This window comes from Lynx canadensis, chromosome B3, assembly GCF_007474595.2.
Source record: "Lynx canadensis isolate LIC74 chromosome B3, mLynCan4.pri.v2, whole genome shotgun sequence".
NCBI lineage: Eukaryota > Metazoa > Chordata > Mammalia > Carnivora > Felidae > Lynx > Lynx canadensis.
Genome location: NC_044308.2, coordinates 136,407,676 through 136,421,713, shown reverse-complemented (window position 1 = coordinate 136,421,713; position 14,038 = coordinate 136,407,676). Strand labels below are relative to the sequence as shown.

The window sequence follows — 14,038 nt, the reverse complement described above, 5'->3', positions numbered from 1 at the left end:
ATTACATAATTAAAAAACAACCAGGCCGGGGCGGGGGGGGCGGGGAGGGGTGCCTGGGTGGCTTAGTCAGTCAAGCGTCGGACCTCGGCTCAGGTCATGATCTCATGGTTTGTGGGTTGGAACCCTGCACCGGGCTCTGTACTGACAGCTCAGAGCCTGGAGCCTGCTTCAGATTCTGTTGTCTCCCTCTCTCTCTGCCCCTCATCCGCTCATGCTCTGTCTCTCTCTTTCAAAAATAAATAAAAACGTTAAAATAAAAACTTAAAAAAAAAAAACAACAAGCAGGTACACAAAACCGGAATTAAAGCTTATGATGAATTCTATAATGATCTGTGTACACATAAAGTGTAATTACTGAAATGCACATCTTCAAAAGAAAAATAAGCAAATTACCAGACAGCCTGAAATTTGTGTTCCATACAGATTAATCTTTATATTTACCCTAAAGGGATACAAAACATTATAGCTTCAAATAGATTCTATTAAGTAATTCTGACATCGGCAATAACCCAAGTGTGATACTGTATTGCGTACACGCCGGGCACCCAAAAACTCAACAGCATGACATATTATAAAGAACTATGAAGATCAGATCCTGATTCTGGCCCCTGCTCTTAATCTGTCCAAGTAATCTTGCTGTTTCTTATTTCTCATCCCAAAATTTCTCATCTACTTAAAATGGAAATTAAACCGTCACCCTAAGGTCCCTCCAAGTTCTGAAACTCTATGACTCTAATAAAAAGGCCAACTGGTTTTTTTCCTCTCCACAAAGAAGCCAGAAATGCTGAATGCATAATGATACATATAATTTAAAACTCAAAGACCTGAAACAAAACAAACTGCATGCTTAAAATCGTAAACATCACATAAAATAATATATGGCATTCGGGAGTAAAAACTGCATTCTACTACATAGCACTCTTCAAAAAATAGAAGCAACAAATGTCAACATTACGTTCGACATTTAAATATCTGTTAATCACCGAGATGTTTGGCACTAAGTATACAAACATCCTCATAATGGGGTAAATCTTCCCATTTTCAAGCTAGTGTTTTGGCACTGAGATAGGACCGCAAATTGTACGAGGGCAAAGGAAGGACGAAAACACTTCATGAAATACACAGAGGACATTTCCTTAATGGAGAGCTACTTTTTTCAACCAGGACATATTTGAAAAGAATCTAAGGATGATGTTCAAAGAGTGAAAAATCATTTCATTACAGAATAAATTTCCTTTCTAACTTTCTTATTCTCCCATTTTAATTTACTAGAACTTTTAGATGAGGACATATTAAATAATGTTAAAAATTAAAAAGCAAACAAACTAGTAACAATATTTGCAACAAACATAACAAAGGATTGGCAACCTTGAAAAATAGTACGTATAAATAGTGATCAAATGATATGACCAGACAATTCCAAAAGAATAGAACTGATATAAACATATGAGAAAATATTTAACAGCGTAATAATCAAAAAAAATTCAAATTAAAATATAATCCCATTTTTTGGCTCATCAAGTTACACTGGAATGCTATTGGTGAGAACAGTCCAGAAACAGGCATTTTCACATATTGCAGTAAGAGCCTTAAGAATCTGAATGCCCTCTGACCCAGTAATTCCACTTTTTTGGAAGCTACAGTTAAGAAAATTATCTGAGGGGCGCCTGGGTGGCTCAGTCGATTAAGTGTCCTACTTCCGCTCAGGTCATGATCTCACAGCTTGTGAATTTGAGCCCTGCGTCGGGCTCTGTGCTGACAGCTCGGAACCTGGGGCCTGCTTTGGATTCTGTGCCCCCCTCTCTGCCCCTCCCCTGTTCGTGCTCTGTCTCTCTCTCAAAAACAAACATAAAAAAAAAATTTTTTAAAGACAATTATCTGAAAAACAGAAAAAGCTCTACAGAGATGTTTACTAATGCCTCGTTTTATTAATAAAATACTGAGGGGCGCCTGGGTGGCGCAGTCGGTTAAGCGTCCGACTTCAGCCAGGTCACGATCTCGCGGTCCGTGAGTTCGAGCCCCGCGTCAGGCTCTGGGCTGATGGCTCGGAGCCTGGAGCCTGTTTCCGATTCTGTGTCTCCCTCTCTCTCTGCCCCTCCCCCGTTCATGCTCTGTCTCTCTCTGTCCCAAAAAAAAAAAAAAAAAAAAAAAAAAAAAAAAAACGTTGAAAAAAAAATACTGAAAACAGGTTTAAATGTTTAACAAGTAAAATATTTTGTAGCTACTACCAAATGAGTTTAACATAACATAGGAAAATAATCCTAAGTGAAAAACAACCACATATACATTCAACATGATTATGAATATGGCAAACAAAAAACATATACAGGGAAAAAATCTGAAATGATTTTTCAGATTTTGGCTAAGTACAGAACCACGATTTTTCTTCCTATTATTTTCTGTGCTGCTCATACTTTCTATAATGAACATGTGTTGCTTTCAGAGTAGGAAATGACCTTATTCTTTTTTTTAAATACCACTTTTCAGTGAAAACAAAAACAAAACCCCTGGAGTGACTTACTTAATAGCACTTACCAAAATGTGTGTGTGTGTGTGTGTGTGTGTGTGTGTGTGTGTGTGTGTGTGTGTATTGCATTACCTCATGTTTTAGGGTTTCTTTGGGCAATACTTCTATTACAGAGAGAAGAGTTTCCAACCATGCATTGCTGACACCTGATTGACACAAGGAAAAAGAAAAAAAAAGTCTCACAAATTAGTTTTAACTCAGCCATCAAGTGACAGCACTATTTAATAAAATGGGGTATAATTATTTTTATTACTATTTTAAGAAGTTCCTCTATTTTCTTTTTTGCTTTAGCCAACATCTAGAAAACATTTATATCTTTAAAAATAATATGGAGGAGGGAATACCCTCCAGCCAAAATGTGTCATTTTTGCTGTACAATAATAACATAAACATAAATATTGTAAAATTCAAAAATTCTAAGAGGTAAGTACAGATCATAAGATAAATTAATGCGTCTTCAGCTTTCTAGGATCCTAAACTTTGCGGGGTTTGTAAGGAAACAGCCATGGCTATTTTTAGTCATACTCATGGTCAAATCTTGGGCAGGATAGCCTCATTCACTTATGCTCATCAGGCTAACGAGATCCCAAAGGCCTTACGGCCACCTCCAGGAAACAGTAAGCACAGAACTAACAAGCCAGGCTGCTGACCTGCATCCCTGTGCTCCAGATGTAGCAGAATGACTTGGAGGAAGGAGTGGGCATATGTATGAATTGACACTGATTCTTCCTGTAGAATGGTCCGGAACGACACCGCAGCCGTTAACTGCATTTCCACTCCCGCCACATGCAGGACTTCCTGTGTAATCAGAAAGAGTTCGCTATTACACAGAGGCGAGATCAGAAACTCTAATTTTTAAAAATCCAAGGTCATAGAAACCAAACACAGTCAGAGTCCACAAAATAACTATATATGACCTTTAAGGATATGCACTTCCTCTTATTACTTTAAGAAAACTATTATTAATCTGCTCCTTACTGTTTAACTCATTAGACCACCAAAAAGCTTAAATGTTGTAGGCACTCACAAAATAACATCCCATTGTTTTTTTTTAAATGAAAATTATAAATATGTATAAACCTTTTAATAATGGAATAGGGATTTTTGATAGATTTCAATTTCTATTTTTGCATTGCATTGTACAGTTCACCATCATACCTAGAATAGGAATGTCAAAGGTCAAAGGTTTTCATTACCTGTATTTCTATTTCAAAAAATAAACATTAAACATTCTACTATAAAAAAGGAATACACTTAAAGATTGTGTAAATGTGTCTTCCCCTTTAGATAACTGACAAGAATATAAATTACCATGAAGTAAACTGTTTTTAAAAGAAGGAATTTTTTAAATATAAGAATGTTTCTAAAAATTAATTATATCCATAGCCACTCCTTAAAAAAAATTGTAACGTATGTTCAAAGTTAAAGACTACATGAGATACTAATTTTCAACACATCAAAAAGTAAAAACAAAAAAAACAAAAACAAGCTTTCATTTAAACCTCATCAAAGATACTACCTCTACTTCTCTATAAGAGAGAGAGAGAGAGAGCTCGTGTGTGTGTGTGTGTGTGTGTGTGTGTGTGTGTGTGTGTTAGCTAAAAGCATTACTTTGCTGCTTAATCAGTTATGTCAATTATGGGAATTTCCCTTAAATGCCTACTTTATAACTAACATAGTAAAGTTCATAGAATAACGTGGAACAGATATGAACAACAAGGTTTCCTATCTGTGACCTTAAGAAAATTGATCTTTCCATATTATTTCCTAATCTAGAAAATGTGAATTCTAGTACCATCTTCTCAGAGATTTAAATCATTTAAACAGAGCTTGCACAACTTATCAACTTGTGCACACTGGGCATTTAAGTAATGACCACTGGCCATCCACGGGGCTCCTCTACACGAGGCCACCTAATAGGAATCTCATCTTGTCCACATCTGAACTGATCTCTCCCCCAAACCTGTTCCTCCTCCCATCTTTACCTCCACAAACAGTGAATGACAACTCTTCCCTTCTGGTCGCCGGCCCCAAAACTCTGGGGCCGGCGCTTAGCCCCTCTCAGCCTCTCACTCACCACAGATGGCCAACCAATCCTGACACAGAGTCTGACCACTTTCCACCATCACCTCCAGCCTGAGTTACCCCAGGAACCTGTTAACTAGTCCCCGATGCCATCATGGCACCTCTACTGTCTAGTCTCTACACAATAACCTGAGAGATTCTTATAAAACACAAGTCCGATCACGTCACTTAGCAGCTCAAACTCCCCAGTGGCTTCCATCCCACTCAAAGCAAAAGTCAGTCCTTTCAATGACTTCCCAGATCTGTTCCCACTGCCCACTTTTCCCAGACCTTCCACATGACTGGCTCCCTGATCTCTCTCGAGCCTGTATTCAAGTATCACCTTTCCAAGGAGCTCCTCCCTGAAGACCTGATTTCATACTGAGAGCCACTCCCCCACTCAAGCTCTCATCACCTCCTTTATATTATAGGTCTATCATCTCCACTGTCCAACATGCTCATATGCTTGTGGTCCGTCTCCCACACCTGAATACAAGCTGCAGGACCGCAAGAGTGGCTGTTGCATTCACCGCTGCACCCCACCTCCTAGCACACAGCAGGCATTCAGGAAGCGACTGCCAGATGACTGAGTATCCCTTACCCTTTCACCTAAAGTTTCTGCTCTTGGCGCTCTGTCCTTTCACACACATTTTCCACATCTCCTAAAGGATGACTTCAAGAGATGCTGAGGTGAGTCCTAAAGATTAGGGATTGGCAGAATTAGACACAAGGCAAAGCAAAAACAGATCACTAGAAATGCATTCTCAACCCTCCATCGTGTCCATAAGGGGATGTTCCTGGCATCTTCTCCCCCAGCATCTGTGCAACCAGGATGCAGACCAAATACCCAGCCTTCTCGATTCACGTGGTGGGACCACGGCCAGTAATCATTCTGGGAGATAACATGTCATCCTACAGCAGAAGAAACCGACTCAGAGTCGTCAAGTATCCTGCTGAGGGCCAGCAAGCTAACGATCGGCACCTGTAAGACTTAACCCTTCCTTGTCTGCCTGATGCCAAAGCTAAGTACTCAACTCTTCCTCATGGACTCTGCACTTCCATTCATCATCCCATTCATCGGCTCAAATCAATCCCGAACCTTCATGTGGTAGTGTGGGAAATCTGGCAGCGGCTTCACTGTGGCAAACGTTTAAGCGGTATGGTTAATTCCCAGGAAACCTACAGCACGTTCAAACTTTTGTATCACACACACAAATGTTATTTTACAAGTTTCCGCGGCCAATAGTCAATTATGTATCTTAAGAGTTCTTGGCTAAAAGAATAAGAGAGGGAATGATAAGGCGTAAAGCAAAAGCAGCGACTGGTCTCTGAAATCAGCCCTCCCATATCCCCTCGTTTTACTGTTTCCAAAACAAACACGTGTTCCACACTAACTATTTTGGATTTGGAAAACACTCTTACAAGATTTGACGTGGCCGGTATACATCACTTACAGGTTTCAGAGCGCACGGCTTTTATTTAGCAACAGAAACTACTTTGCAAGGAAATATCAACATGTATTGTGAGGGCCACCGTGTTCATTCCGGTTCACATGAGTCTGCTGTTTTAAGTTCCAAGAGATGTCATCCTGCCCCCTCTTAAAGTCATTAGAGTCTTGGGTTTTGTACGTATGCAAACTTTATGCAAAAGAAGAACGCGGGAAGCTCTCCAACTTCGTATCTTCTTACTGTATTACTTAGTCTTGACTCCCGCAGCAACATTTGCCCCAACTATTTTGCATTTAATTTTCGAAAAATCCTCAAGTCTTATCAGGATTTGGGTGTTTCTCTTGTTGTGCTGACTTCAACATCTGGGACTGTCCACTGTTAAGAAACCAGCACAGACTAAGAGATTTTATCACTGCTAAAAATCAACTGACTCCTAAGCATATTTTTCTGAAACATAATACAATAAGCATTTGATACTTACCAGTAAGTGTTCTCCTCCACAGAGTCACACCCTCTGGACAAACATAGTGAGATCCATACTCTCTGGGTAAATAAGTGTGCATCCTCATGGACCTTGGAAGACACTGAAAAGTAAATTCCTCTATTGCTTAAGTGCATGCCTTACTGGCAGTTACGTTCCTCTTATATACTACTGTATGGCTGGCATTCCAACTTGAATTCCTCAAAAATGAAATGAGACATTTTATAAACGAGTTAATGGTACATTTCCAAGTTTAAAAAACTATTCCCGCTTAAGGAAGGAAAATGTACTAGACACTTCTCTGCTCAAGTTAGCATGAACTTTAGTCCTCTCTTTGGTTAGCATCAACGGTACGAGAAAGCGTTTTGTACGACATGTTACGGTCCTGGCCTAGAGGGAAACTGCTCTGTCTCCAATAAGCCCACATGGTATACCTCAAAAGATATTGCTCTTTATTATATACCACACAGAGAAGCATTACACAAATCACTGGCTTATTCCAAAAGAACAAAATATTTTGGATTCACACATTTGGAAACTAAACTTACTGAATTAAACTGGTAAACATATTTACCACAAATGGCGCTGGCTAAAGGTAAAGGAGAACTAAAATTACAAATATCTTTGTAGATTTTTAGAGAGACTACCACTGATCATTTTGAAGTTAAATAATAGGGATTTAAATATTAAAACATTGAAGACCTAGGACACATAAAATATCTGGGGTTCCGAGGGTCACAACCGTGAGAATTTTCAGTGACTAACAGTAACGGTAAGCAGCTCTTTTCACTATAAAAATGGTGACATTTATAAGACTTTAAAGCTGAGTTAAGGGTGAATAACTGGAACATACCAACTCAGATACCTTTAACAATTCACTATACCTCATTTGTTTCCCCTATCGCTGACCGCCAGGCTCTACACTAAAATAAAGGGTGAGGAGAACTAGTTGGGAATCCTGAAAGTCAAAATCCGAGAGGGAAAGGGGGAAAATAAAGTGGAGACAGGAACAGGAACAAAAGGGATGTGTTTTATCCTTCTTTAAATCTGTGTTTCAGTGATTAGCAAGGTTCATGAGGAGGTACACATAACAATATCCCAAAGATCTCTTTCCATAAAGGAAATACCAGTGGTAACTATCATACCACTACTGTAGATGTGCAATGAAATGTCCTTCCGTGCAAAATCATGACAACACCGGGGCGCCTGGGTGGCTCAGTCGGTTAAGCGGCCGACTTCGGCTCAGGTCATGATCTCGCGGTCCGTGAGTTCGAGCCCCGCATCGGGCTCTGTGCTGACAGCTCAGAGCCTGGAGCCTGTTTCAGATTCTGTGTCTCCCTCTCTCTGACCCTCCCCCATTCATGCTCTGTCTCTCTCTGTCTCAAAAATTAATAAACGTTAAAAAAAAATTAAAAAAAAAAAAAAAACCATGACAACACCAAACAAATAAATACATTTCAAGACAATGGTTTTGAAACTGAGCTTCTAGTTAGACTACTCCGCCCAGTCATTTTGACATATAATATGTTAGAGTCATGTAATCTCATGATTTAGGCCGAGAATATAAATAAAAAGCTATATATATATAACACTGCAAAGAAAAGATATGCTTATCAAAGAAACATCTATTTGCTCGATATAGCACTGAAAGTAACCATATCAAACGATCCATTGTAGCCATATTTAGTTAGTTGAACACATTTTGATAAAATGATAAACTGTTTTCTTGGAGGGGCAATCAGCGTTGGAAAGCACACCAAATGTCTATAACCAAGTGGAAATTGGGTTTTCTTTCTAGTCAGTCTGTCCTAATCTAGTCCCTTCTAATCTCTGTCTAAAGCAGCCCAATGAAGGTCTAATTTTGATAACTGAATTTTAATTTCATTCACAGCTATTTATTAATTAAGCATCATACTAAGTGTACTGGGAAGCTGGAGAAAAGTCAAACACTGTTCCCTACCTTTGAGGGGCCCCTGTAGCTTCCATATATTTAAACATTCAATAAATGTTTAGTTACGTTCAAGGCTGTGCCAGGTTCTGGAGCCTTAGCAATGAGCAGGACTAGCAGTGCACCTGTTAGTGCCACAGTTAAGACTGTAATAGGAGCCAAGGATGAGAAGCGCAGACGGCATAAGAACACCTGACAGGGGACCTGATGTCTCCCAAGGAGAGAGGATCACGGAAAAGTGACACCCAGCCCGCGCAAAGAGAAAGAGATAACAAGACAAAAGCTGGATAAGCACGAAGAGTACGAGGGCAAGCGCTTCTGGCACTGAGAAATAAGAAGGAGCCTGGCGGACTCGGGAACCAAAAGGCCAGTGAGACTAGAGCACACCGCGAGAGGAGGGGCCGAGGCTGGGGAAAACAGAAAGAACCCCAGTTACGCAGGGCCTCAGATGCACTCAGTAAGAGAACACTCAAATCGTAGTCTTAAATGCTTTGAAACAGCATGCAGACCACTACGATGAAAGTGAATCAGAAAGTAGAGAGGTGGGTGGAACGGGAGGGAGGTAGTGGGAAGGGACCACTTGGAAAACCACGACCCTCATCCGAGCAAACCCTCACGGTAGCCAGGACTAGGGTGAAGGGGGTGTGGTTGGAGAGAGGTGGGTGGATTCAAAACATATTTAAGACATGACATAAACAGGACTGCATAAGCGAGGAGCAAAAGAAGAGATGGGATCAAGAAGGACTCCCCACATCCTGCCTTGGAAACCAAGTGGATGATAGTGCTACACATTAGGACAGGGGGACACTAAAGGAACCTCAGGTGTCGAGGGGAACTAGCAGGACTGAGTTTTGGACTTGCTAACCCTGAGAGGCCTTTGCGGCATCCCAGTGGAGATTACAAACAGAAAACTGCACATATGGATCTGATGCTCTGACAAGGCATGCTGTAAATAAGAAAACTTACATAGAATACATGCAATTTATATAGATAATATATAAAGACCTGGGTGTAGATGAAATGGCCTACACAGAAAACAGATCAAAAGTGGCAATCTGCCACCATAAACGTAACTTTACCCCAACAAAATAAGGGGGTTGAAGAACTCAAAGTTTTAAAGGCAGACATCTATCACAAATGTTTTGGCAGAATATTTAATTTAAAATGCTAAATTATTCCTAATACATGAGTAGAAAACAATCAGTTGTTTTGTGTGGGGATAAGGGTGATAGTAGGCCACGGTGAAAGGGTATATGCATTTTGGGCTAAAATCGTTCCAAGATTAAACCAAGAAGAATAAAATAAAAGGAAAGGGAACTTACCCTCTCAGTAACGGAAGACTAGATAATCCTAATCAGCTCTCCTGATGGGGAGAATTTACAAAACCGGACAAAATACAAAAGTCATCTGTGTAAGAGCATATGGAAACTAACAAGGCTACCCATCCAAAACTAAATAATTACCCATCCTACATTGTTCATTACTAGATTAATTACCCATCCAAGATCTAAGAGACAAAGGCATTCCAGAAAGGTAAGCATGTAATCTGGGGTCTCTTTTTCTCTGAGGCCATCTGCTAATTCTAGAAAAGACTCCTGAGAGGCTGACAGCTTAAGTGACTTTTTTTTTGACAGTCTTGCAGAGGGTCCCCAGTAAGACCCCTGGGACAGGATAAGGGTGATCCTGAAGCCGACTGGCTTTTGCCAGAGGAGCAGCCCAGCTTCACAACATCCAGTACCTGAAACTGGATTAACTGAGGCTTTACTGCCAGTGCAGTTAAGTGGCTCCCAGAAGAAGAGGAAGAGACCACCCTAAGGCTCAATCTATTTCTACAAATAATTTATCAAATACAAGGTCAAACATACAATCAATAATATGCAGGCACACGAAGAGATAAGAAATTACGAGATCCAGCAGAAGCAATATAAAACAGAAATGCACCACGCTCCGGGTATTGGTGCGATCGGATGCATACCTGGTTCAAGGGGACATGGTAGATTTTCAAAAAAAGATTAGAAATTCCAGACCAGAAAAGTAGGATAATAAAATCAGATTATGTGGGGAAACAGGTTTAAAAAGCTTAGGGTGGAAAGCTGCCACCACCGGGCAAATGCACCCAAGGTCAGTTAGCAAGACACACTACAATGAGATCACGAGTAACTTGTTATATCACCTGCAGGAAATTCCTTTCCATCTGGCGCCAATATGCTATTGAGCTTTGATCACAAACTCCACTTGCCCGCCCCCCACCAGACCCTTTGCTTCCTACACAAATTAACGATTACTGTCTGATTGGTTTCTCCACGTTCACCACGTGTGTAAGATCCTGAGAGCTCAAAAATATGGAGAGGAAACCCCTGTTCAGGGCTCTTGTCTCCTCCTGGACATTAGCCTCTCTAGTATTCAATTCTGCATCCACTCTCTTGCTGGACGAGAGAAAACTCCGCACTCTTGGTCTGCGACAAGATTAGACATAAATGAATCGGTAAACTGTAATATGATCAGGATAAATCACTCAAAATGAGTCACAAAGAGAAAATAAGGGAAAAGACATAGAAGATTAGACATTAAAAGGTCTAATATATGTGAAATTAGAGTCCTAGAAGAAAAACAGAGGATTAGGAAGAAGCACATTAGAAAAATATCTGAAAAGATAATGGTCAGGGTTTTTTAATGCAAATATTCTGACAAGTGTATAGCCTTATTTGTATGTATCTAGTGACTAATGATACTAAGCATCTTTTCTTATGCATACTGGCCATCCACAAATCATCTTTAGTGAAGCAGCTGTTCAAATTGTTGCCCATTTCTTAAAACTGTTTTTTTTTTCTCCCTTATTCTTGAGTTTGGAGACCTGTTTACATATTCTGAATGCATGTCCTTCATCATATATGTGATCCACGAGTATTTTCTCCCATTCTAGGTCTTCTCTTTTCATTCTCTAACAGTGTCTTCTGAAGAGCTAAAGCTTAAAATTTTCATGAGGTCAAATACCAATTTTTTTCTTCTGTGGATCATGCCTTGGTGTCATATGTTAGAAACCTCTGACCCAAGGTCACAAAGATTTTCTCATTTTCTTCTAGAAGTTTTATAATTTTAGTTTTTAACAGGTTTACAATCTATTTTAATTTTTGTGTATGGTATGAAGTATGGACTTTTTTCCCAATTAACCCAGTACCATTTGTTGAAAAGACTATCCTTTCTACACAGAACTGCCTTTGCTCTTATGCTGAAATCAACCGGCAATGTATATAAAGGACTTATTTTTTCCTCGTATATGTCCCACTGATTTGTCTTTATATAAATATGACATAGCTTTAATTGCTGCAGCTGTATATTAGGTCTCAAAATCAGGTAGCAAAAAATCCTCCAACTTTGCTTTTCTTTTTCAAAGTTGTTCTGGCTATTTTTGGTCTTTTATATTTTCATATGAATCTTAGAATTAGCTGGTCATGTCCTATCAAAAATAAAGGAATAAGGGGCGCCTGGGTGGCGCAGTCGGTTAAGCGTCCGACTTCAGCCAGGTCACGATCTCGCGGTCCGGGAGTTCGAGCCCCGCGTCGGGCTCTGGGCTGATGGCTCGGAGCCTGGAGCCTGCTTCCGATTCTGTGTCTCCCTCTCTCTCTGCCCCTCCCCCATTCATGCTCTGTCTCTCTCTGTCCCAAAAATAAATAAACGTTGAAAAAAAAATTAAAAAAAATAAATAAATAAAGGAATAAAAACAAAAACCTAACATGGTGGAATTTTTATTATTTTACATTAAATATATAGATCGATATGGGAAGAACTGACATCGTAACAGTATAGAGTCTTCTGATCCATGAACATGGTATACCTTTGCATTCACTTAGTTCTCATATTATTTCTCTCAGCAATGTTCTACAGTTTTCAGTATACAAACCTTACATATCATTTATCAGATTGAACCCCAAGAATTACATATTTCAATGCTACTGTGATAGTTTAAGAAAAACTTCAATGTCCAATTGTTTGCTGCTAATATAGAAATACAATTGACTTGTATATTGATCTTATATCCTCCAGCCTTTCTATATTTACTTTGTAGTTCCATTATTTTTCTTATGTAGATTCCAGCATAGATAATAATGTTATCTGACAAAAAAAAAAAAAAAAAAAAAAAAAAAAAAAAAAAAAAAAACCACAATTACTTCTTTCCTTCTCTGCAAGTGAATGCCTTTCGTTAATTTTGTTGCCATACTGCATTGGCTAAAACGTTCAGTATAATGCTGAACAAGGTGGTATTAGTGGACACTCTTGGCTTGTTCCTGAACTTAGGGGAAAGCATTCAGTCTTTCACCTTTAAGTATAATGTTACCTATGTGTTTTTCAAAGGAAGCTCCTCTCTAAGTTTGCTAAGTTTTGCTAAGCTTCGTTTTGTTTTTCAGAAATGACTGTTAAGCTTTTGTCAAATATTTTTCCTAAATCTACAGAGTTGATTAAAAGGTAGTGTTATTTTTTTTCTTTTTCCTTTTTTTAGTTTGTTGATAGGCTAACTCACATGGATTCGTTTTTAAATGTTTAACAAACCCTAAATTCCTGAAATAAACTCCAACTGGTCATGATGGATTATCCTTTTTTATATGTTGCTTGATTTGATTTACTGGTTTTCAGAAGATGTTTTCATGTGAGCTCATGAGGGATATGCATCTGTAGTTGTTTGTTTTGTAATGTCTGTGTCTCATTTGGGTATCAGGGTGATGCTGGCCTCATAAGATGACTTGTTCTTACTTCCTCTATTTTCTAAATGATCTGTGTGGAATTGTTATTTCATTTATATTTACCCTAATTTTTACCATTTCTGGTAAATATTCTTCATGTAAACCCAATGTCCATCTCTTATCACGTCATTTCTGCCTCAAATATCTCCCTTAGCATTTCTTGTAAAATAAGTCTGGTACAAAGAATCCTTTCAATTTCTCTTTGCCTAAATAGTATTTTGCTTTCATCCTCAAAAGGTATTTTCACGGGGTACAGATTTCTTATTGACATTTTTTTTCTTGCTTTTAGTACTTCTAACACTCCATTGTCCCCTAATCTGCACTATTTCTGGCCAGAAGTCTGCTTTACTCTCACCTTTGTTCCTCTGTTTGTAATGTTTCTTTCATCTCTGGCTGCTCCCGAGATTGTTACGTTTTACTTTCAGCAGTTTGATCGCAATGCGCCTGGTGGTGGTGATGGTGGTGGTAGAGTGTGTGTTTATCCAGCTTCAGGTTCTCTGGGCTTTTGGATCTTTGGTTTGTTGTTTATTAACTTCAGAAAAGTCTTGACTATTATTTCTTCAAATAGTTCTTCTTTTCTCATTCTGAGACTCCAATTGCACATATATTAGACCACCTGACATTGTCTCAAAGCCATGTGATGCTCTCTCCTGTTTTGTTTTGTTTTTTCTACTTGGTTCTATCTTTGTGTTTCAGTTTGGATAATTTCTACCTTCAAGTTCACTGATTCTTTCCGCATCTGTGTCCAAACTGCTGATGAGCCCATCAAAGGAATGCTTCATCTCTGATGTTATCTTTTTTTAAAAAATAAAGATTTTAAAGTAATCTCTA

At 39.1% G+C, this 14,038-nt stretch overlaps 1 protein-coding gene across 3 annotated transcripts in view; it reads right to left on the bottom strand.

Moving 5' to 3' along the window:
• Positions 1–14,038, bottom strand: part of PPP4R4 (protein phosphatase 4 regulatory subunit 4) — a 103,611-nt gene that overhangs the window by 45,344 nt on the left and 44,229 nt on the right. For 2 of the 3 annotated variants that reach the window (XM_030319873.1, XM_030319874.1), the window contains exons 4-5: positions 3,178–3,325; positions 2,600–2,673 (exon numbers count right to left, since the gene is read on the bottom strand). In XM_030319873.1, the coding sequence (XP_030175733.1) occupies positions 2,600–2,673; positions 3,178–3,325 (222 nt within the window). Of the gene's footprint in view, positions 1–2,599; positions 2,674–3,177; positions 3,326–6,520; positions 6,580–14,038 lie in introns of those variants that run through there. The other variant, XM_032593450.1, reaches the window with a different exon arrangement.